Raw genomic sequence first — 26,161 nt, forward strand, 5'->3', positions numbered from 1 at the left:
CATTAATGCATTATCTAAACTGCACAGCTATATATTAATGCATTATCTAAACTGCACAGCTATATATGAATGCATTATCTAAACTGCACAGCTATATATTAATGCATTATCTAAACTGCACAGCTATATATTAATGCATTATCTAAACTGCACAGCTATATATTAATACATTATCTAAACTGCACAGCTATACATTAATGCATTATCTAAACTGCACAGCTATACATTAATGCATTATCTAAACTGCACAGCTATATATTAATGCATTATCTAAACTGCACAGCTATATATGAATGCATTATCTAAACTGCACAGCTATACATGAATGCATTATCTAAACTGCACAGCTATATATTAATGCATTATCTAAACTGCACAGCTATACATTAATGCATTATCTAAACGGCACAGCTATATATTAATGCATTATCTAAACTGCGTCCGTGAATCCACCATAGAAATAGAAAGAATATAAGCTCCAGTAATATGGCTCCTACATATTAAAGCAATGGGCCAGTTTGTGTTGCATGGCCCGGTGCCCCGGGTGGGTGGAGATTTTTCTTTAGGTCAATGGAATGGTCAAAAATAAGCAAACCCTGCACACCCGGGGAACCGGGCAATGCAATTTGCATAAAAGTTTAGTGGTCTAAACCATTCATCTTGTGGTGACAGTGGGAGTGGGTTTCTAAAATGCAATCACATCACGCAATTTGAACATTTATAAAATGGCCATATATAATTATAATGCAGACGAGCTAAAAAAAACATCCAAATTTGACAAATTATCCGAAGGATTATAATCATTTGCTGGTAAAATAAAAGAGCCAGTGCAAAAACATTAGTTTACACACCCTATTTTAATTGCTCCATGGTTCAGGCAGCCATGTGTAGGCAGCCATGTGTAGGCAGCCAAGTGTGTAGGCAGCCGTGTGTAGGCAGCCAAGTGTAGGCAGCCGTGTGTAGGCAGCCGTGTGTAGGCAGCCGTGTGTAGGCAGCCGTGTGTAGGCAGCCGTGTGTAGGCAGCCGTGTGTAGGCAGCCAAGTGTAGGCAGCCGTGTGTAGGCAGCCGTGTGTAGGCAGCCAAGTGTAGGCAGCCGTGTGTAGGCAGCCAAGTGTAGGCAGCCAAGTGTAGGCAGCCGTGTGTAGGCAGCCGTGTGTAGGCAGCCGTGTGTAGGCAGCCAAGTGTAGGCAGCCGTGTGTAGGCAGCCGTGTGTAGGCAGCCGTGTGTAGGCAGCCGTGTGTAGGCAGCCGTGTGTAGGCAGCCAAGTGTAGGCAGCCGCGTGTAGGCAGCCGCGTGTAGGCAGCCGCGTGTAGGCAGCCAAGTGTAGGCAGCCGTGTGTAGGCAGCCAAGTGTAGGCAGCCAAGTGTAGGCAGCCGTGTGTAGGCAGCCGTGTGTAGGCAGCCGTGCGTAGGCAGCCGTGTGTAGGCTTTGGCAAAAAACTGAAGCCAGAGACGGAAGAGGTAGAGCGACACCCCAGTCGCTGCTTTTTTTCTGGTTTCATCTAAGTCATTGAACTAACTGGAACAGACCCAGCTGCTATTACATTGGTGTCCAATTTGTTTCCTTCCTCTTCTGCTTCTGTCATTCGTTTCCTGCCTGAGTGAGCTGTCTTCCTTTATCCACCATCTTTGCTGTAAGCAAAGATTATCTATTATGTTGCTCAGCTCAGTAACGACTTGTGAACTTTGCAGGTGTTGCTGATTAATGCCATTCAAATCAAACCCTGAAATGAAACAAGGGGGAAATAATATACACATCATTTCATACGAAAAGACAAGTCATTGGCATGAATTTGCACAAAGCGGGCAGTTTGGTTTTGTCAAGCCCAAATATATCATACTTGACAAAAATGTTGACTTATTATAAACTGGGTGGATCGAGCCCTGAATGCTGATTGGCTGTCAGCTGTGGTATATTAGACTGAATAGCATGGGTATGACAAAACATTCATTTTTACTGCTCTAATTACATTGGTAACCAGTTTATAATAGCAATAGGGTACCTCGGGGGGTTTTGGTATATGGCCAATATACCATGGCTAAAGGCTGTGACCAGGAACTCCGCATTGCGTCGTGCTTATTAAAACAGCCCTTAGCTGTGGTATTGGCCATATACCACACCTCCTCTGGCCGTATTGCTTAATTGACTTACACCGTTGTGCTGAATCATGGGTAAGCTCTGGCCATTGTTTTTCAGCTCAAAGAAGTGGATTTCTACTGGTGTAGGCATTTAAATGTTATGCTGCACAAATATTTGTTTGTGGTGTTTGATGTATTGCTGGGTTATTGTCTTGCTGGAAGAGATCGACTTGCAGCCAAGTTTCAGCCTCCTGACAGAGGCAGCCAGGTTTTGGGCTAAAAGGTTGTGGTACTGACTGAAGTTCATTATGCCTTTAACCTTAATAAGGGCCCCAGGACCAGTGGAAGCAAAATAGCCCAATAATAGCCCAATAATAGCCCAATAATAGCCCAATAGCCCAATCAAAGATCCACCACCATATTTTACAGTAGGTATGGGGTTCTTTATTTTATTGTATTTTAAAAAAAAAACTTTTGTTTATTCAGGGGAGCCCAATTGAGACCAGGGTCTCATTCTCAATGTTGACCTGAGAACAAACAATTCACAAATCAACATGATAATTCAATATAACAGCAAGAAATATAGATGCAAAATACAACAGACTAATGTACATTTCAACATCACAAAATAATATTTCAATCCACCAAAACACCAGTGAATTCATTCATCATCAGCGTTCTAAACTGCTCTATTGATACCAAGAACTCAACATGTAAAATTAGATCAAATGTTATTTGTAACATTCGCCGAATACAACAGGTAGACCTTACAGTGAAATGCTTACCTACAAGCCCTTAACCAATAATGCAGTTTTAAGAAAAATACCGAAAGAAAAATAAGAAATAAAAGTAAATATTAATTAAAGAGCAGCAGTAAAATAACAGTTGCGAGGCTATATACGGGGAAATCGGTACAGAGTCAATGTGCGGGGGCACCGGTTAGTCGAGGTAATTGAGGTAATATAGTAGGTAGAGTTATTAAAGTGACTTATACATAGATAATAACAGAGGGTAGCAGCAGCGTAAAAGAGTAGGGGGGCAAATAGTCTGGGTAGTCTTTTGATTAGCTGTTCAGCAGTCTTATGGCTTGGGGGTAGAAACTGTTTAGAAGCCTTTGGGCCTAGACTTAGTGCTCCGGTACTGCATGCCGTGCGGTAGCAGAGAGAACAGTCTATGACTGGGGTGGCTGGAGTCTTTGACAATTTTTTGGGCTTTCCTCTAACACCACCTGGTATAGAGGTCCTGGATGGTAGGAAGCTTGGCCTCAGTGATGTACTGGGCCATACGCACCACCCTCTGTAGTTGCCATACCAGGCAGTGACGCAATCAGTCAGGATGCTCTCGATGGTGCAGCTGTAGAACCTTTTGAGGATCTGAGGACCCATGCCAAATCTTTTCAGTCTCCCGAGGGGGAATAGGTTTTGTCGTGCCCTCTTCACAACTGTCATGGTGTGCTTGGACCATGTTAGTTTGTTGGTGATGTGGACACCAAGGAACTTGAAGCTCTCAACCTGCTCCACTACAGCCCCGTCGAAGAGAATGGGGGCATCCTCGGTCCTCCTCGGTCCTCCAATCATCTCCTTAGTCTTGATCACGTTGAGCGAGAGGTTGTTGTCCTGGCACCACACTGCCAGGTCTCTGACCTCCTCCCTATATGCTGTCTCATCGTTGTTGGTGATCAGGCCTACCACTGTTGTGTCATCGGCAAACTTAATGATGGTGTTGGAGTCGTGCCTGACCATGCTGTCATGAGTGAACAGTGAATACAGGAGGGGACTGAGCACGCACCCCAGAGGGGCCCTCTTGTTCAGGATCAGCATGGCGTAAGGAGGATTGTAAATTATTCCAAACATGGGGGGGGCATTAAAACTAAAGGCTGGTTTACCTAGGTTGGTAGAGACACGAGGGACCTTAAGAGTTAACCCCGTGAGGTGGTTTGGTGCGTCGTATTTTTATACTTTAACAGAAAAGTGAAATATGTTGGAAGCTTGTGCAGCGGAGATTTGTAAACAAAAATTGAGAAATGAAGTGATCTACAGGAATTAAGAGAGTTCCAGTCAACCTTCTGATAAAGGATCCAGGGATGAGTATTAAACCTGTCACCTGTGATAAAGCAAATCGCTCTATGGTACACAGTATCCAAGGGTTTTAGAGTAGTGGCTGCTGCATTCTGATAAATGGTTTCACCATAATCAAGAGATGGCAGGACAGTTGCCTGTACAACCTGCTTCCTGCTGTTAATAGAGATCTATTTCTATAAAATAACCCTACTTTACATCTCAGCTTCTTAGCTAGCTCATCCGTATGCTTTTCAAACATACATTTCTTGTCAATCCATAAGCCCAGATATTTATAGGCTAGAACCTGCACAATCAGATAACTCATCCAATGCATAAATATGTAAACCCCCTGAAATATTTGTACAAGAATTAGATAACAACATACGTTTAGTTTTTCTAGCGTTAAGTACCAATTTTAAATCAACAAGGGCTTTCTGCAAGGCAGCACAATCAGATTTCAGCTCCAACATAGCCTGGTCAGCTGTAGGGGTATTAGCATACATAAAAGTGTCCTCTGCATACAAATGAACTTTACAGGTTTTTGCAGATAGACCAATATTATTTATATAAGTAGTAAAAAGGACAGGTCCCAAAATCGACCCCTGCGAGACACCTTTAGTAATATTGAAATAACTTGACTTGACACCATTAGAACGCACACATTGTGTCCTGTTTGACAGATACAGTAGTTCCCAAACCACATGCAACACGCCTGGTCGATGCCCATTTCAGACAACCTTTGAAGGAATAAGGGATGGTCGAAAGCATCAAAGGCCTTGGATCTATAAATATGTCAGCACAGTGATTCTTATGATCTAAGTCATAAAGTTATATAAGTCAGTTCTAGGTCAGTTTATCTAGGTCAGAAGGATCCCCGCCTTTGTGAAGGGGGAGGACATCCATCGCCTTCCAGATCTTAGAGATAGCACCAGAAGCAATTGTTTAGAAAATGAAAAATGTGTGTGAAAGGTTCTACAATCAAGAGGGCAGGAAGCTGCAGTAAAAAGGGATCAACGAAATAAGCGCCTGTGGATTTTTTTAGTAGATCAGGTACTTAGTACATCATTAACATAAGTCTCTAAGCCCTGTCTCAGGAGGAGGGGAGGGTTCTACTAAGCTACATGGAATTGTCTGAAGTATTTACAGTACCAGTCAAAAGTTTGGACACACCAACTCATTCAAGGGTATGTCTTTATTTTTACTATTTTCTACACTGTAGAATAATAGTGAAGACATCAAAACTATGAAATAACACACATGGAATCATGTACTGTAGTAACCAAAAAAGTCCAAATATCAAAATGTATATTTAGATTATAAATTCTTCATAGTAGCCACCCTGACAGCTTTGCACACTCTTGGCATTCTCTCAACCAGCTTCACGAGGAATGCTTTTCCAACAGTCTTGAAGGAGTTCCCACATATGCTGAGCACTTCATGGCTGCTTTTCTTTCACTCTGTGGTCCAACTCATCCCAAACCATCTCAATTGGGTTGAGGTCGAGTGATTGTGGAGGCCAGGTCAGCTGATGCACCACAATCACTCTCCTTCTTGCACAGCCTTGAGGTGTGTTTTTGGTCATTTTCCTATTGAAAAACAAATTATAGTCCCACTAAGAGCAAATCAGATGGGATGGCGTGTTGCTGCAGAATGCTGTGGTGGCCATGCTGGTTAAGTGTGCCTTGAATTCTAAATAAATCACTGACAGTGTCACCAGCAAAGCACCCCCACACCATCACACCTCCTCCTCCATGCTTCACGGTGGGAACAATACACGCGGAGATAATCCGTTCACTTACTCCGCGTCTCACAAAGACACGGCCTTCTCAAATAGCCAAGGATCCGTTAGCTATTTGATTTAGAATTTTAGGACCCGTTTAGGTATCCAAGAAATATATTACAAATATATTTGATGAAACATTGTATTTTGTCTTTATTGCTATTAGCCCATAGAAACACACTGAATAACAGACATACATCATACATCAAACATACATCAAAAGGAAGTGTCTGTCCTCTATCTGAGAGATAGAAGAAAGATCAGGACATTATGATGTTATTTATTTACCAAATGTAACCCTTTTTTTATTCCCACTAAACTACTTCCATATACTTCCATTTGTTTTTTAAACTGGCACAGAGCTACCTTCAGATGAGTCTTGTAAGGCTTCAGACATTTTGTGAGGAGACTGATTTTCAGGATGTCTAATGTTCTGACAAACACAGTCTGGCCACATCTGAAGGCTGATGTGGTGGATTGAGACGCAAATCAGGCAAAACGTTGTTAATTCAGCTGGGGGACATTATAAATGATCTTAGGAATCATTAAAAAAGTCTATATAATTTGTGGGAATAACTATCTACATAGCTTACTAACATAGTAAATGTTAAATGTTAATATTAAATAATTGTGAGAATTGTGAGAATGAGGAGAATATACTTTCTGATAAGTGTAAACTCTGTTTAATGTGCAAAGTGTAGTAATGTAGTGAGGGCGTTTAGCATCAGATGAAAAAAAGTATAATGTATACAACCTAACCATGATGTCACAAAAGACGCCCTGCGCATTTATCAGAAGTCACCTGTATTCTGTGTTTGTTTTTGTTGTGTCTGTAGTTACTACACGGATAGCAGAGTGACCAAAGTAGAGGACTTTCTGAAGACTCGCCTGCTGGACACCCTGACCGAACAGATCACTAAAGTACTCAAGGTGAGAGAAAGGCAAGGGTTGAAACAAGGTCTCAGGCAATGTCACTCATCATGTAGGAGTGGTTCAACAAATCACCTCTGTTACACGTGCCTCCGCCAATCACCCGCCCTGCTTCTCCCCTGCTCCCCTGTTGTCTGCTACCTCCCTCCATAGGCCTTACCTCTGTAAGGACACAGTTCTATGGGTCTCAACTGTCAGCTCTAGAGCAGTAACTTCCCTCAGAGAGAAAAAAAAGTCCATAAGAACCTGTCTGTCTGTCTGTCTGTCTGTCTGTCTGTCTGTCTGTCTGTCTGTCTGTCTTTGTAGGATGGGACAGTCTGCCTGTCTGTCTGTCTCTGTAGGGTGGGACGGTCTGTCTGTCTGTCTCTGTAGGGTGGGATGGTCTGTCTGTCTATCTGTCTGTCTGTCTCTGTAGGGTAGGACGGTCGTGTTGTCTGTCTGTCTGTCTGTCTCTGTAGGGTGGGACGGTCGTGCTGTCTGTCTGTCTGTCTCTGTAGGGTGGGACGGTCGTGCTGTCTGTCTGTCTGTCTGTCTGTCTCTGTAGGGTGGGACGGTCTGTCTGTCTGTCTCTGTAGGGTGGGACGGTCTGTCTGTCTGTCTGTCTCTGTAGGGTGGGTCGGTCTGTCTGTCTGTCTCTGTAGGGTGGGACGGTCTGTCTGTCTGTCTGTCTCTGTAGGGTGGGACGGTCTGTCTGTCTGTCTCTGTAGGGTGGGACGGTCTGTCTGTCTGTCTCTGTAGGGTGGGACGGTCTGTCTGTCTGTCTCTGTAGGGTGGGACGGTCTGTCTGTCTGTCTCTGTAGGGTGGGACGGTCTGTCTGTCTGTCTCTGTAGGGTGGGACGGTCTGTCTGTCTGTCTCTGTAGGGTGGGACGGTCTGTCTGTCTGTCTCTGTAGGGTGGGACGGTCTGTCTGTCTGTCTCTGTAGGGTGGGTCGGTCTGTCTGTCTGTCTCTGTAGGGTGGGACGGTCTGTCTGTCTGTCTGTCTCTGTAGGGTGGGACGGTCTGTCTGTCTGTCTCTGTAGCGTGGGACGGTCTGTCTGTCTGTCTGTCTGTCTGTCTCTGTAGGGTGGGACGGTCTGTCTGTCTGTCTCTGTAGGGTGGGACGGTCGTGCTCACAATTAATTAAAACTTCTTAGGGCCAGGTGTCCAACGGCACAGGTTTCATACATTCACGTATAACGATTAAATATTCACGTACTTTTTGAAAATCTTCCTCTGATTTCTCATCCAAACAACCCCAGCTATAACATGTAGTGTTGATTTGTTAGATAAAATCCTTCTTTATATCCCAAAAAGTCTGTTTAGTGGGCACCATCGATTTGAGTAATCCACTCGTTCAACATGCAGGGAAAGGAAACCCGAAAATCTACCCCTAAACTTTGTTTCAACAAGTCAAAATACATTTCTATTTACTCCTCAGATACCCTAAAATGTAATCAGACTATAATATTTATTTCTGAAAGAAGTATGTTCATTTGGAAACCGATTTTAGCAGGTGCGCAATGTCTTCATGGCGCGCGCAAACACACATTTTCAAGACATTGCCCCTCTACTAAAACTGATATTTCTTATTCGTTTTTGAAGTTTCAAGCGTGAAACCTTGAACATAGACTGCTGACACTCTGTGGAAGCCATAGGAATTACATCCAGGGAGCTAATTGTCAATATGACATTTCTCTTGCATTTCTAAGAGGATGGTCTCTCAACAACAACAAAAAATCTGGTTGGTTTTTCTTTGGATTTTCTCCTACCATATCTATTGTGTTATATTATCTGACATTATTTTAACGTTTCTACAAACTTAAAATGTTTTCTTTCCAATGGTACCAATTATATGCATATCCTGGCTTCAGGGCCTGAGCAACAGGCAGTTTACTTTGGGCACGTCATTCAGACGGGACGTGGAGAAAAAAGGGGCCTAGCCCTGAGAAGATCTAGTCACAGTCTCTGAGCTGGTAGAAAATACCCAACTCTTCTCCATTGTAAAAGAGAGGGAAGGACCCCCTAAAGCCCATTAAATCAATCAAAGAATGATGTGTGCCCCCTATTGTGTGTGAGTGTGTGCGTACGTGCATCAAAGGTTAATGAAATAGATCATCCAGAATAGAATAAGGAAGAGGACTGAATAAATACTAGGTCAGATCAAATAAAAAAACACGAAAAATAGAAACAAACTAGAATGTATGTTATAGTATATGTTATGTAGAGTATGTATATGTTATAGAGAGTATGGATATGTATATGTTATATAGAGTATGTATATATGTATATGTTATATAGAGTATGTATATGTTATATAAAGTATGTATATATGTATATGTTATATAGAGTATGTATATGTTATAGAGAGTATGTATATATGTATATGTTATATAGAGTATGTATATATGTATATGTTATATAGAGTATGTATATATGTATATGTTATATAGAGTATGTATATGTTATATAGAGTATGTATATGTTATATAGAGTATGTATATATGTATATGTTATATAGAGTATGTATATGTTATATAAAGTATGTATATATGTATATGTTATATAGAGTATGTATATATGTATATGTTATATAGAGTATGTATATGTTATATAGAGTATGTATATGTTATATAAAGTATGTATATATGTATATGTTATATAGAGTATGTATATGTTATATAGAGTATGTATATGTTATATAGAGTATGTATATGTTATATGGAGTATGTATATGTTATATAGAGTATGTATATATGTATATGTTATATAGAGTATGTATATATGTATATGTTATATAGAGTATGTATATGTTATATAGAGTATGTATATATGTATATGTTATATAGAGTATGTATATGTTATATAGAGTATGTATATATGTATATGTTATATAGAGTATGTATATGTTATATAAAGTATGTATATATGTATATGTTATATAGAGTATGTATATGTTATATAAAGTATGTATATATGTATATGTTATATAGAGTATGTATATGTTATATAGAGTATGTATATGTTATATAGAGTATGTATATGTTATATAGAGTATGTATATATGTATATGTTATATAGAGTATGTATATGTTATATAAAGTATGTATATATGTATATGTTATATAGAGTATGTATATGTTATATAAAGTATGTATATATGTATATGTTATATAGAGTATGTATATGTTATATAAAGTATGTATATATGTATATGTTATATAGAGTATGTATATGTTATATAGAGTATGTATATGTTATATAGAGTATGTATATGTTATATAGAGTATGTATATATGTATATGTTATATAGAGTATGTATATGTTATATAAAGTATGTATATATGTATATGTTATATAGAGTATGTATATGCTATATAGAGTATGTCTATGTTATATAGAGTATGTATATGTTATATAAAGTATGTATATATGTATATGTTATATAGAGTATGTATATGGTATATAGAGTATGTATATGTTATATAAAGTATGTATATATGTATATGTTATATAGAGTATGTATATATGTATATGTTATATAGAGTATGTATATATGTATATGTTATATAGAGTATGTATATGGTATATAGAGTATGTATATGTTATATAAAGTATGTATATATGTATATGTTATATAGAGTATGTATATATGTATATGTTATATAGAGTATGTATATATGTATATGTTATATAGAGTATGTATATGTTATATAAAGTATGTATATATGTATATGTTATATAGAGTATGTATATATGTATATGCTATATAGAGTATGTCTATGTGTATATGTTATATAGAGTATGTATATGTTATATAAAGTATGTATATATGTATATGTTATATAGAGTATGTATATGCTATATAGAGTATTTATATGTTATATAGAGTATGTATATGTTATATAGAGTATGTATATATGTATATGTTATATAGAGTATGTATATATGTATATGTTACATAGAGTATGTATATGTTATATGGAGTATGTATATGTTATAGAGAGTATGTATATATGTATATGTTATATAGAGTATGTATATATGTATATGTTATATAGAGTATGTATATATGTATATGTTATATAGAGTATGTATATGTTATATAGAGTATGTATATATGTATATGTTATATAGAGTATGTATATGTTATATAAAGTATGTATATATGTATATGTTATATAGAGTATGTATATGCTATATAGAGTATGTATATATGTATATGCTATATAGAGTATGTATATATGTATATGTTATATAGAGTATGTATATGCTATATAGAGTATGTATATGTTATATAGAGTATGTATATGTTATATAAAGTATGTCTATGTGTATATGTTATATAGAGTATGTATATGTTATATAGAGTATGTATATATGTATATGGTATATAGAGTATGTATATGTTATATAAAGTATGTATATATGTATATGTTATATAGAGTATGTATATGGTATATAGAGTATGTATATGTTATATAGAGTATGTATATGTTATATAGAGTATGTATATGTTATATAGAGTATGTATATATGTATATGTTATATAGAGTATGTATATGGTATATAGAGTATGTATATGTTATATAGAGTATGTATATATGTATATGTTATATAGAGTATGTATATGTTATACAGAGTATGTATATGTTATATAGAGTATGTATATGTTATATAGAGTATGTATATGTTATAGAGAGTATGTATATGTTATAGAGAGTATGTATATGTTATAGAGAGTATGTATATGTTATAGAGAGTATGTATATGTTATATAGAGTATGTATATGTTATATAGAGTATGTATATATGTATATGTTATATAGAGTATGTATATGTTATATAGAGTATGTATATGTTATAGAGAGTATGTATATGTTATAGAGAGTATGTATATGTTATATAGAGTATGTATATGCTATATGTGTGTGAGCATGTATGTAAACGTGTGTGAGCAGGCTTGTGGTGTACGTGCTTGTGTGTGTGTGTGCGTGTGTGTCCATTTGCTGCCAGTAGTAATGGTTTGCAGACATGCTAGAGCAGAGAGAACAGGTCCTCGGGACAGATATCCATTTACCAGGGTTAGCTGCTGTATCTGGCTCCGGGCCAGCAGGATGGGACTAGTTGGATGAGATCGACTGTCCAGTTCAGCTCAGTTCAGAGGTTCTATTCGTTTTCTTTTTTTTTACTAAATGAAATGTTCTGACCTCATGTTGCTGTCATTGAACAAAGGAGATTCTCATTCCAAATTTTTTTCTCTCTCTTTCTTTGATCTCATCCCTGTTTTTCTGTTGTTTCTCCCCATCACTCTCTCTCTCTTTTCTCCATCTCCCCCTCTCTCGCTCTCTTTCCTCTCTCGCTCTCTTTCCTCTCTCTCTCTTTCCTCTCTCTCTCTCTTCTCTCTCTCTCTCTCTCTCTCTCTCTCTCTCTCTCTCTCTCTCTCTCTCTCTCCCCCTCTCTCACACACTCTCTCTTTCTCACTATCTCTGTGTCTCTCAGGTAGTGAATAGCCATGCTCCTGGTAAGAAGGTGTGGTTGGGTGGAGTGGGTCCGGCGTGGGCTGGAGGAACCAACAACCTCTCTGATACCTACGCTGCTGGCTTTCTGTAAGTACAATCAATCTATCTATAAATGAATCAATCAAAAACTCTATACATCAATCAAAGTATCATCTCACTCTGGCATTATTCTCACTTTTGTGTGTTTGTATGTTTGTGTGTTTGTGTGTGTGTCAGTGGAGGCATCTTCAGAGGAGGAAGGGGAGAACCAGTGAATTTCATAAAAATAAACATTGTAAAATATTGAAAAAGTAATTATTTTTAGATAAAACTATTCTAAATATATTCACATGTCACCAAATAATTGATTAAAACACACTGTTTTGGTGTAGCTGGAGGACAGCTAGTGTCTGTCCTCCTCTTGGTACATTGACTTCAATACAAAACCTAGGAGGCTCTTGATTCTCACCCCCTTCCATAGACTTACATAGTAATTATGACATTTTCCAGAGGCTGTCCTCCAACATATCAGACCTCCTTGCAGCATGAACTGACATGTTGTCCACCCAATCAAAGGATCAGAGAATGAATCAAGTACTGAAAGCATTTTTGCCTGGTCACGTACAGCTGATGTGTTGTTCATTGAAGTTCAAAAGGTGTGAGGAAGAGAGTGCATATATGCAAGAAGGAATACAACGTGGCTGCTATTAAAGTGAACTGTGTTTATGCGTGATCAGAGGTGTATTCATTCCGCTGATTCTGTTGAAAAAGTTTCTTAATTAAACGTGAACAAACAAAACCGGTATAAAAATACCTGAATTTGTCCAATAGGAACTCTTATTTGCAACTGTTGGACTATTGATTACACCCTAAATAAGCTAGATGCAGGCAAGAGTGTGCAAGGCGATATTGAAAATGTCACTGTCTGTCCATGTGTTACTGTCTGTCCATGTGTTACTGTCTGTCATCTCAAATGTTTCTCTCGACCTGTGTGCACGTAAGGTTACATTGTAAACTTTCATTCATAGGCTAGGTTGTAGCAACCTCATGATGGGTATAGGGAACATTAGAGTATCATGTAGCAGCCTAAACCTATCACTGTTACATTGAACTGGTGAATGGAATAAGAATGACAGTCATCCAACATGCTGTAATAGAAATAAGACAAAGCTCATGAAAAATAAAAATGGTACTCCCTCATCATAAACACCACTGACCGCCACTGGGGTGTGTGTGTGTGTGTGTGTGTGTGTGTGTGTGTGTGTGTGTGTGCGTGTGTGTGTGTGTGTGTGTGTGTGTGTGTGTGTGTGTGTGTGTGTGTGTGTGTGTGTGTGTGTGTGTGTGTGTGTGTGTGTGTGTGTGTTTCAGGTGGCTGAACACTCTGGGTATGGCAGCGATGCATGGGATTGACGTGGTCCTGAGATACTCGTTCTTCGACTATGGATACACACACCTCGTAGACCAGCACTTCAACCCACTGCCGGTTAGTCTCACACTCTGCTCTCCTTATCATCGTCAAGCAGCGCAGGACAAATCCTTCCTTTATATTCTCAATGTATAGCAAGGGAAAGTCCATTGGAGGTATTGCCACTCTGGTTAGTTACTCTTAGTCCGGTCTTCAGTGTGGCTTTGGGTAGCTACTGTAGGCTCATCTCAGTCCTCTGTGACACCTCGCGTTCTTTCTCCAGCGTTCTTTCTCCAGCGTTCTTTCTCCAGCGTTCTTTCTCCAGCGTTCTTTCTCCAGCGTTTTTTCTCCAGCGTTTCTCCACCCCCCCCCCCCATCACACAATGTGTCACACAATGTGTGCAGTGCTGGGCTGGTGACAGATCTGCACAACCTGAGCTGTAGATACACAAAAGGCTGCTACCCCCGTCCCCCCTCTGGCACGGTCTGCAATGGCATAGTCCAGTCCTGGCTCTCATCACTGCCTTCTGCGGTTGGGATTGTACCACGCAGGATCAGGGGTACAGGACTATGCTCAGGGCAAGCTTTATGCACAACTAATCATTGGCTAGATGACAAGTTGATTCGTTGAATAAGGGGTTTTAGTGCTGGGATGGGAAAAAAAGCCTGCACACCCTGTGGGTCACCAGAACCAGGACTGAAGGAGTGGTTACTTTTTGAAGGGGTTTGCCAGAGATTATGACATCCAAGACTCTTTGATCCAAACAGAGTCAGCGATACAATGCTACTGCGGCGCCAAGTTCATAAAAATGATTTATCAACAACTGGTGGATGCCTAAAGAAGATGTGGAGAACATCTTACTACATTTATCTGCTGCAGGGATGGGTGGTGTTCATTAGGGAGATGTCTCTATTCAATGCTCCAAAGCTAGAGGATATAAATAATACATCATTAAGAATAATTCAGATTTTTTCAACCTGGGACCATTACTGGTGTCTGTACCTGGTGCAAAGCATGAAACATTTACTGTGTAGACCTGCCATTGGGAGGTCTTGGCAGTGGCTTTCAACACAATTTTACAATGAATTATACACTTTAAAAAATCTTTTTTAAACACTTATTCTGCTTCTACCTCACCTCAAAGTTAATTCTAAAGCTAGACAACAGTACCAACCACACTAACGATTCAATGCTCAGATACTCAGACACCAACCCATCCTACAAAAGTCAATGACACCGTTCCATTAATTTATCTCCCTTCAGCTCCTTCTGGATCTAGTCTTCATGTATCCTCCAGCTGCAATATCACAGAGCTACCTGCTTGATGGACATTAGAAAATAATCAGGAAGCAGACAATTATTTTCCACACCGCTCTGGTCTCTGTACATTTTCTGGGAAGGATGCTCCCCCCACAATCACAATGGAACATATTTTTGGTAGCTCAGATTGTTCTGGCAATTGTCACATACAAACTTAAATGGGAAGCAAGACGATCAACATACTTTTTACATTTGTATCACAAACCATTTTTTTTTTAAATCATGATGAAAGTGTCAATTTTAGCCCCTTTTTAGATATTTACATGCCTCCTGTAAGACCCTATGAACTATGACCTATGAACTGTACATGATACAGACAACATCTTGGTGTCATTATACTACTTATATTGTGTATGTCTTCATCCTGAATTTTTTTTCTTCACATTAATTTATTCAACATTAAAACATAGAAATATGAATATCTGAAAATGATACTTTCTGATTTTGCTCATTTTAAAACATATTGTTTGGAATGATATACTCCACATACAGAGCCTTCGGAAAGTATTCAGACCCCTTTGACTTTTCCACGTGTTGTTACATTACAGGCGTATTAATAAATATATAATAATCTTCAGCAATCTACACACAATAACACATAATAACAAAGACAAAAAAGGTTTTTAGATTTGTTTTTTTGCAAATTTATACACATTTTGAAATACTTTATTTACATTGGTATTCAGAACCTTTGCTATGAGACTCGAAATTGAGCTCAGGTGCATCCTGTTTCCATTGATCATCCTTGAGATGTTTCTACAACTTGATTGGAGTCCATCTGTTGTAAATTAAATTGATTGGATATGATTTAAAAAGGCACAGACCTGTCTATATAAGGTCCCACAGTTGACAGTGCATGTCAGAGCAAAAATCAAGCCACGAGGTCAAAGGAATTGTCTGTAGAGCTCCGAGACAATATTGTGTCGATGCAAAGATCTTGGGAAGGGTACAAAAACATTTCTGCAGCATTGAAGGTCCCCAAGAACACAGTGGCCTCCATCATAAATGGAAGGTTTTGGAAGACTTTTCCTAGATCTGGCCACCCGGCCAAACTGAGCAATCGGGGGAGAAGGCCCTTGGTCTGGGAGGTGACTGATGGTAACTCTGACAGAGCTCTAGAGTTCCTCTGTGGAGATGGGAGAACCTTCCAGAAGGACAACCATCTCTGCAGCATTCCACCAATCAGGCCTTTATGGCCAGAAGGAAGCCACTCCTCAGTAAAAGGCACATGACAGCCTGCTTGGACTTTGCCAAAAGGCACCTTAAAAACAATATTCTCTGGTCTGATGAAACCAAGATTGAACTCTTTGGCCTGAATGGCAATCGTCACATCTTTCGGAAACCTGGCACCATCCCTATGGTGAAGCATGATGAACGGAGCAGAGATCCTTGATGAAAACCTGCTCCAGAGTGCTCAGTTTGTCAGACTGGTTTACCTTCCAACAAGACATAGACCCTAAACACACAGCCAAGACAACGCAGGAGTGACTTCGGGACAAGTCTTTGAATGTCCTTAAGTGGCCCAGCCAGAGCCTGGACTTGAACCCATCTCTGGGGAGACCTAAAATTAGCTGTGCAGCAACACTCCCCATCCAACCTGACAGAGCTTGAGAGGATCTGCAGAGAAGAATGGGAGAAACCCTCCAAATACAGGTGTGCCAAGTTTGTAGCATCATACCCAAGAAGAATCAAGGCTGTAATTGCTGCCAAAGGTGCTTCAACAAAGTACTGAGTATGTAAATGTAATATTTTCCGTTTTTATTTCTAATAAATTTGCTAAAAGTTTTAGCTTTGTCATTATGGGTAATGAATAAGGCTGTAACGTAACAACATGTGTAAAAAGTCAAGGTGTATGAATACTTTCCGAATGCACTGTTAATAACATTTACAGAGTGTGCTCCCATTGCTGCAGGTGTCCTTGGGAAGTCTATTTCCTGCTGTGAAGGCGAGAACAGACAGTTTTTGTGACTGCTCAGGGTAGACAGCATGAACAGTGAGGCGGCAGATAGCCTAGTGGTTAGAGCGTTGGACTAGTAACTGAAAGGTTGCAAGATCGAATTCCCGAGCCGACAAGGTAAAGAAAGATATGTTGTTCTGAACAAGGCAGATAACCCTAGGCTGTCATTGAAAATAAGAATTTGTTCCTAACTGACTTAGCTAGTAAAATAATTTAACAGTCTGTTGTTTCTGATATATATTACAGAGATGAGCATTTCTAAATGGTCCAGGCACTAGACAGAAAATAATAATTTCCAGAACTCTGATATACACTGATCAAAAAAATTATGCAACATGTAAAGTGTTGGTCCCAAGTTTCATGAGCTGAAATAAAATATCCCGGAAATGTTCTGTACTCACAAAAAGCTTATTTCTCTCAGATTTTGGGCACAATTTTGTTTACATCCCTGTTAGTGAGCATGTCTCCTTCGCCAAGATAATTCATCCACCAGACAGGTGTGGCAAGAAGCTGATTAAACAGAATGATCATTACACAGGTGCACCTTGTGCTGGGGACAATAAAAAGCCACTTTAAAATGTGTAGTTTTGTCACACAACACAATGCCACAGATGTCTTAAGTTTTGAGGGAGCATGCGATTTGCATGCTGACAGCAGGAATGCCTCCAGAGTTGTTGCCAGAGAATTGAATGTTCATTTCTCTACCATAAGCTGCCTCCAACGTTGATTTAGAGAATTTGGCAGTACGTCCAACTGGCCTCACAACCACAGACACGTTTAACCACGCCAGCCCAGGACCTCCACATCTGGCTTCTCCACCTGCGGGATCGTCTGAGACCAGCCAGCTGGACAGCTGATGAAACTGAGGAGAATTTCTGTCTGTAAAAAAGCCCTTTTGTGGGCAAAACCTAATTCTGATTGGCTGGGCCTGGCTCCCCAGTGGGTGGGCCTGGCTGCCAAGTAGGTGGGCCTATGCCCTCCAACTCCCATCCATGGCTGCACCCCTGCCCAGTCAATTGAAATCTATAGATTAGGGCCTAACGAATTTATTGAAATTGACTGATTTCCTTAAATGAACTGTACCTTGAAATTGTTGCATGCGTTTATATCTTTGTAGGATATAGGATCTTAATTTGATCACCCTGTTCACCCTGCAGGAAATGTAAAATGTGTTTTTGGCCCAGCACATGTGAAGATGTTTGGGATGTGACCTCAGCTTAGTATATTAACCTGCTTCCTGGGTGGTTTGTCTGTTAAACTGATATGGGCCTCCCTCGGCTCTCCTCCTCTTTTCTCCCTGTTTATAGCACCTGGTATGCCTCTCTTTTCATTATTTTATTGCTCTCACCCTCCCTTTTCATCTCTCTCTCTCTCTCTATCTCTATCGCGCTCTCTCTCTCCAGCATTTAAAGACACAGAGGGCTGTTGAAAAGATCTTGCTCATGTTTTCTGGTTGATTAAATGGTTATGTTGCTGTGTGTTACTATTTACTGCAGGTTTAAGTTTTTTTTATTTTTTATTACAGGGACAGTGCACATTTACACTTTTGCCATGTTTTTTGTGAAGGTGCAGTGTGTCTGATAGCAGACCCGCCCCTAATTAAAACGGACTGCACATTGTTAACCCCTCTCCTAATTAGAAACATTCCAACTAGGGGTGAAACGGTATGTGTATTCAGGTGTTAGAATGGCCAAGTCAAAGTCCAGACCTGAATCCAATCGAGAATCTGTGGAAAGAACTGAAAACTGCTGTTCACAAATGCTCTCCATCCAACCTCACTGAGCTCGAGCTGTTTTGCAAGGAGGAATGGGAAAAAATGTCTCTCGATGTGCAAAACTGATAGAGACATACCCCAAGCGACTTACAGCTGTAACCGCAGCAAAAGGTGGCGCTACAAAGTATTAACTTAAGGGGGCTGAATAATTTTGCACGCCCAATTTTTCAGTTTTTGATTTGTTAAAAAAGTTTGAAATATCCAATAAATGTCGTTCCACTTCATGATTGTGTCCCACTTGTTGTTGATTCTTCACAAAAAAATACAGTTTTATATCTTTATGTTTGAAGCCTGAAATGTGGCAAAAGGTCGCAAAGTTCAAGGGGGCCGAATACTTTCGCAAGGCACTGTATTATAGCTAGGGGGAAAAAAAAAAAAAAATATATATATATATATATATATATAAAGTCAACTTACTGAATGGAAACTTCTGACCCACTGGAATTGTGATACAGTGAATTGTAAGTAAAAGAATCTGTATGTAAACAATTGTTGGAAAAATGTATTATATCATGCACAAAGTAGATGTCCTAACCGACTTGCCAAAACTATAGTTTGTTAACAAGAAATTTGTGGAGTGGTTGAAAAACGAGTTTTAATGACTCCAACCTAAGTGTATGTAAACTTCCGACTTCAACTGTATATTGTAAAAATAATATTATTGCATAATCCAATGGCGTATAAATTAACGTGGGAAAAATACGTTGTTTATCCTTTCTAGGGCAGGTGTTCCACTAGCGGAACCCCTTCCACTAGCGGAACCCCTTGACAACATTCCTCTGAAAAGGCAGCGCACGAAATTCAAAAATATTTTTTAGAAATATGTAACTTTCACACATGAACAAGTCCAATACAGCAAATGAAAGATCAACGTCTTGTTAATCTACCCATCATGTCCAATTTCAAACATTCTTTACAGTGAAAGCACAACATATGATTATGTTAGATCACCGCCAAGTAAAAAAAACACAGCCATTTTTCCAGCCAAAGATAGGAGTCACGATCGTCGTATTGAGGAGACCAAAGCGCAGGGTGGTGTGAATGCATGCTTTAATGAAAGACGGAAAAAACACTAAAACAAACTAACCAGACGACCGTGACCGCTATAGCAACAGAGCGCTAACATGCAACATCACATAGACAATAACCCACGAAATACCCAAAGAAGATGGCTGCCTAAATATGGTTCCCAATCAGAGACAACGATAAACAGCTGCCTCTAATTGAAAACCAATCTAGGCAACCATAGACATACACAAACACCTAGATGGTAAACTACCCCATGAACCTACAAAACCCCTAGACAGTACAAAAACACATACATCACCCATGTCACACCCTGACCTAACCAAAATATATAAAGAAAACAAAGAATACTCAGGTCAGGGCGTGACAATAGGAGTCACAAAAAGCAGAAATATAGATAAAATGAATCACTAACCTTTGATGATCTTCATCAGATGACACTCATAGGACATGATGTTACACAATACATGTATGTTTTGTTCGATAATATGCATATTTATATCCAAACATCTCAGTTTACATTGGCACGTTACGTGCAGTAATGTTTTGATTCCAAAACATCCGGTGATTTTGCAGAAATACTCATAATAAACATTGATAAAAGATACAAGTGTTATTCACAGAATTAAAGATAGACTTCTCCTTAATGCAACCGCTGAGTCAGATTTCAAAAAAACTTTACGGAAAAAGCATAATCTGAAAACGGCGCTCAGAGCCCAAAACAGCCAGAGAAATATCTGCCATTTTGGAGTCAACAGAAGTTAGAAATAACACCTTAAATATTCACTTACCTTTGATGATCTTCATTTGTTCCATAAAGTTCCATAATGTCCATCATTTATGTCCAAATAGCCACTTGTTGTTAGCGTGTTCAGCCCAGAAATCCATCTTCATGAAGTGCGAGCACTTCGTCCAGACAAAAACTCAAAGTTCTGTTTGTTACAGGTCGTAGAAACAAGTCAAACAATGTATGGAATCTTTAGCATGTTTTTAACATAAATCATCAATAAGGTTCCAACCGGAGAATTCCTGTCTGAAGAAAAGCACTGGAACGAGAGCTAACTCTCTTGTGACCGCGTGTCATGAGACCAAGGCAGTCTGCCAGACCACTGACTCAAACAGGTCTCATGAGCCCCTCTTTTATAGTAGAATTCTCAAACAAGTTTCTAAAGACGGTTTGACATCTAGTGGAAGCCGTAGGAAGTGCAACTTTACTCCATAGACACTGTGAATTCGGTAGGCCATGCTTTGAAAAACTACAAACCTCAGATTTCCCACTTCCTGGTTGGATTTTTCTCTGATTTTTGCCTGCCATATGAGTTCTGTTATACTCAGACATCATTCAAACAGTTTTAGAAACTGAGTGTTTTCTATCCAATACTAATAATAATATGCATATATTAGCATCTGGGACAGAGTAGGAGGCAGTTCACTCTGGGCACGCTATTCATCCAAAAGTGAAAATGCTGCCCCCTATCTCAAAAATGATTTATAGTTGTCTGCAGTTCCACTCATTAGTTATTTTACTCCAGCGAGAACAGAGCGCAGATACCGTCGTACCAGTAAAATTCATAGCGGCAGATGTTTAAAGTGGTCGAGCCGCGCCTCACTATTCTTTCCCGTACACATTTTGCCCAGACGTTAATTCCTGCCTTATACAAAAAAAACAAAATAACAACTTGAGAGCGAGTTGTCAGAAATGCGGTCTGTTGCTCTAACAACAGACAGTTGGACGTCTAGAGCTACTACCTACAGAGCTACTACCTACAGAGCTACTACCTACAGAGCTACTACCTTACTGTAACGGCTCATTCCATTACGGCAGAGTGGGAGATTAAAAGCCATGTCCTTCAAACACGTCCATTTGACAGGAGTCACACCAGTGTAAACTTGGGGGAGGAGCTAAGGGAAGTAGTTGCAGTGTGGAAGTTGGAGAGGGATAATGTAACGATTACTGTGACCACTGATAACGCTGGATATATTGTAAATGCAGTTGCACTAGCTGGATTGGGGCCACAGATAGGATGCTTTGCTCACGTTACCAATCTAGCATCTCAAAAAGCAATGTCAGTGAATCCAATCTCTCGCCTCCTAGCAAAGATCAGGAAGGTGGTATCCTTCTTTTATAAAAGCACAACTGCTGCACATGTTTCCAAGACAAAACAGGAGATGCTGGAGCTGCCAAACCACAAACTAATTCAAGATGTCCCTACTAGATGGAATTCAAGCCATGAAATAGTTGAGAGATACCTTGAGCAGAATGTTGTGGTGTATTCTACACTGACTGATCTAGCTGTGAGGAAGAATGTTAAAGATATTGTGAGTTTGTCTGAAAATGACACTAGCAGAGGAAGTTATCAAAGTGTGGAAACCTCTCAAAACAGTCACAACACTGATCTGCACTGAGAGCATTTCATCAGTTTCCATGGTCCTGCCTATGAAAACAATGATCCTGAAATCAATGGTGGCATCTGATGAAGATGAATCCGTAGTAAGGGATGTCAAGACTGCTATCAGAGTTAACCTGGAGCCTAGATATGCTAACCCTGGTGTCCAAGACTTCTTATACTAGAGCACCGCTTCGGACCCCCGGTTCAAGTCCCTGCTGCACCTGGATGCTGCTGCTCGTCTGAGAGTCTACACTGAACTCACAGCAGAGATGGTGACCAATATACAACAGGTATTGCTTTTATTTTGTTCGTGTGACATGTATTATTTTATTAATTTGTGATTTAACAATTAATTATACAGTAATAATTGTAATTGTCATAATAGTGTCTGATATATATTTCTAACAATAAATCATATTTTCAAAGACACTTTAAAGCCACTTCATTTTCATCTTATTTAATTGTGCAGGGTCAAGCCACAGACAACACAGGAGCTAACCCCTCTCCAGAGACGGCAGAGGACAGACGTTCTCTTCCAGAAAATAAGTCTGCCATGGCTGAGCTTTTTGGGGAGTTGTTCACGACCCAGGAGCAGGGAACCAAGTCAAAGGTCAAGGAGGAGGTGACCTCATACAGGGAAGTGGACTGTATTCCCCTGGATACTGATCCACTTCCATGGTGGAAGACCAACGAGTTAATATACCCTCATGACCCCTGTCCCTAGCGAGAGGGTATTCTCCACAGCGGCTCACATTGTCACAGCTACCTGGTTGTGCTTGGGAGCTCTGTTCCTAGTGAGAGGGTATTCTCCACAGCGGCTCACATTGTCACAGCTACCTGGCTGTGCTTGGGACCTCTGTCCCCAGCGAGAGGGTATTCTCCACAGCGGCTCACATTGTCACAGCTACCTGGTTGTGCTTGGGACCTCTGTCCCCAGCGAGAGGGTATTCTCCACAGCGGCTCACATTGTCACAGCTACCTGGCTGTGCTTGGGACCTCTGTTCCTAGTGAGAGGGTATTCTCCACAGCGGCTCACATTGTCACAGCTACCTGGCTGTGCTTGGGACCTCTGTCCCTAGCGAGAGGTTATTCTCCACAGCGGCTCACATTGTCACAGTAAGCCGATCTGTGCTCACTGCAGATAATGTGGATAGACAGCATCAGTGCGATTTGAACCTATCATTTTCTATTCACTATACGTGGAATTAGTCCATTGCGCCCCCAGGATCGAGTTAGCATGGTATGTGTTTTTACGCATACAAAGCTGTTCTTTTTATTTTATTCAAACAGACCCCATTTCAAATGAAAGAAGTACTCATTCAGATCAGGTGTGGCCAATTAGTGGGAACGCTAACACACCTGAACACACTTAACAAGATAGAGGATATAGAGAATTTTGTTGATGCTGAGAATGGAATGTATATGTTTTTAAATAATATTCTTAGAATGTTCTCTGAATGTTACAAAAGTTTTCCTCTGCTTTTTTAAAGGAAAGTTTTCTTACTTTCTCTGAACAATTTGAGAACATGACTTTAAATAGAACCAGGACGAAACCTGTAGGAAACGTTATGCTGAAGTATTGAAATTCCCACAGCAGAATGTTGTTTCTAATGTTCTTGGAACAATTTGAGAACATGACTTTAAATAGAACCAGGACGAAACCTGTAGGAAACGTTATGCTGAAGTATTTAAATTCCCACAGCAGAATGTTGTTTCTAATGTTCTTGGAACAATTTGAGAACATGACTTTAAATAGAACCATGATGAAACCGGTAGAAAACGTTATGCTGAAGTATTGAAATTCCCACAGCAGAATGTTGTTTCTAATGTTCTTGGAACAATTTGAGAACATGACTTTAAATAGAACCAGGACGAAACCGGTAGAAAACGTTATGCTGAAGTATTGAAATTCCCACAGCAGAATGTTGTTTCTAATGTTCTTGGAACAATTTGAGAACATGACTTTAAATAGAACCATGACGAAACCGGTAGAAAACGTTATGCTGAAGTATTGAAATTCCCACAGCAGAATGTTGTTTCTAATGTTCTTGGAACAATTTGAGAACATGACTTTAAATAGAACCATGACGAAACCTGTAGGAAAAGTTACTCTGAAGTACATTGTTTCTTGGTGTTTTCTGAGAACGTTCCCAATGTCAAACCAGTTGGAGAACATTCCTCGAACATGACCAAATTAGTATTTTAATAACATTTAACCACGTCTGAACTTTAAGGAAACGTTCTGTTAAAGTAATGAAATACGAAGAAAATAATGTTTTTTCCGTCAAGTTCCTTAAATAAGCTGAAAATGTTCCAAAGCCAAGCGACTGTACTGCACCATTCCCAGGAAGTTGTGGGAAGGTAGTATGAAAAATAACCACAGGACAACCATGCTCTCACCAGGCTCTAAGAAACATGGGTCTCAGAACGCTATGTTCTAGCTAGGAACTTATAAACTGATCTCTTCAGACTATACCACATTCTCAGGGTGGACTATACACTCTTCATCCCTGGGTGTATTCTCTCCCTGCTCTCCAGATGTATAACTGGGCCCGTAGATTTCTCATTCACATCTCCATCTCTCTCTGTTAGTAAATCAGATACACAGAATTGCCTGGTTGAACCTGCTCGTTAATCATAGTTCTGACTGATCACACCTCTGTGGAGGTCAGGAAGTTTAACTGACCCCATGGGTTATGTCTCTTGGAAACCAGGTTAGGCCAATCTATACAGACTGATAGACTTATAGAACACGAGGCTCTAACGTAGACAGACACAGTGTAAAAGGATAATAAAGTAGTTTCCCCGGTGTTTGATATTATCTCTCTTTCCAGCTGGCTAGAGAGAGGCACTTGTAATTACAGTCTATTCTCCAAGGCTCTCACTCCAAGAACCACAGTCTACTCTCCAAGGCTCTCACGCCAAGAACCACAGTCCACTCTCCAAGGCTCTCACTCCAAGAACCACAGTCTACTCTCCAAGGCTCTCACGCCAAGAACCACAGTCTACTCTCCAAGGCTCTTACCTGAAGAACCACAGTCTACACTCCAAGGCTCTTACCTGAAGAACCACAGTCTACTCTCCAAGGCTCTCACTCCAAGAACCACAGTCTACTCTCCAAGGCTCTCACACCAAGAACCACAGTCTACACTCCAAGGCTCTTACCTGAAGAACCACAGTCTATAGGCCTGTCTATAGGCCTGTCTATAGCCCTGTCTGTAGGCCTGTCTATAGGTCTGTCTATAGGCCTGTGTATAGCCCTGTCAGTAGGCCTGTCTGTGGGCCTGTCTATATGCCTGTCTATAGCCCAAATTGTACACTTCTGTTCTGTACTCTTACAGTACTCTGGGCTCTCCCAATAGCGGAGCAGCAAATTAAGTTAAAACCTGGCCTGGAAAAAAAAAGCGCTTAAATGTTGCCATATGCAGGATTGCATGGGAACTTCCTGACACACACATGTTGTTCAGAACCTCTGGTGAGGTGTTGAGTCTAGGGAAAGAGGAGAGGGGCATGACAGGGGAGAGAGCAGAGAAGACAGGGGCATAACAGAGAAGAGGAGAGAAGACAGGGGCATAACAGAGGAGAGGAGAGAAGACAGGGGCATAACAGAGGAGAGGAGAGAAGACAGGGGCATAACAGAGGAGAGGAGAGAAGACAGGGGCATAACAGAGGAGAGGAGAGAAGACAGGGGGCATAACAGAGGAGAGCAGAGAAGACAGGAGCATAACAGAGGAGAGCAGAGAAGACAGGAGCATAACAGAGGAGAGCAGAGAAGACAGGGGCATAACAGAGGAGAGGAGAGAAGACAGGGGCATAACAGAGGAGAGCAGAGAAGACAGGGGCATAACAGAGGAGAGCAGAGAAGACAGGGGCATAACAGAGGAGAGCAGAGAAGACAGGGGCATAACAGAGGAGAGGAGAGAAGACAGGGGGCATAACAGAGGAGAGCAGAGAAGACAGG

At 40.1% G+C, this 26,161-nt stretch overlaps 1 protein-coding gene across 2 annotated transcripts in view; it reads left to right on the forward strand.

The window, feature by feature from the left end:
• Positions 1-26,161, forward strand: part of LOC110499532 (heparanase 2) — a 229,610-nt gene that overhangs the window by 171,295 nt on the left and 32,154 nt on the right. For both annotated transcript variants that reach the window (XR_016489499.1, XM_036956206.2), the window contains exons 7-9: positions 6,755-6,848; positions 12,329-12,435; positions 13,696-13,810. Coding sequence is in view for 1 of the 2 variants with exons in the window: in XM_036956206.2 (XP_036812101.2) it covers positions 6,755-6,848; positions 12,329-12,435; positions 13,696-13,810 (316 nt within the window). In the remaining variant the exon portion in view is untranslated. The remainder of the gene's footprint in view (positions 1-6,754; positions 6,849-12,328; positions 12,436-13,695; positions 13,811-26,161) is intronic.

Source organism: Oncorhynchus mykiss, chromosome 20 (genome assembly GCF_057628025.1).
Source record: "Oncorhynchus mykiss isolate SJ-2025 chromosome 20, ASM5762802v1, whole genome shotgun sequence".
Classification (NCBI taxonomy): Eukaryota; Metazoa; Chordata; class Actinopteri; order Salmoniformes; family Salmonidae; genus Oncorhynchus; species Oncorhynchus mykiss.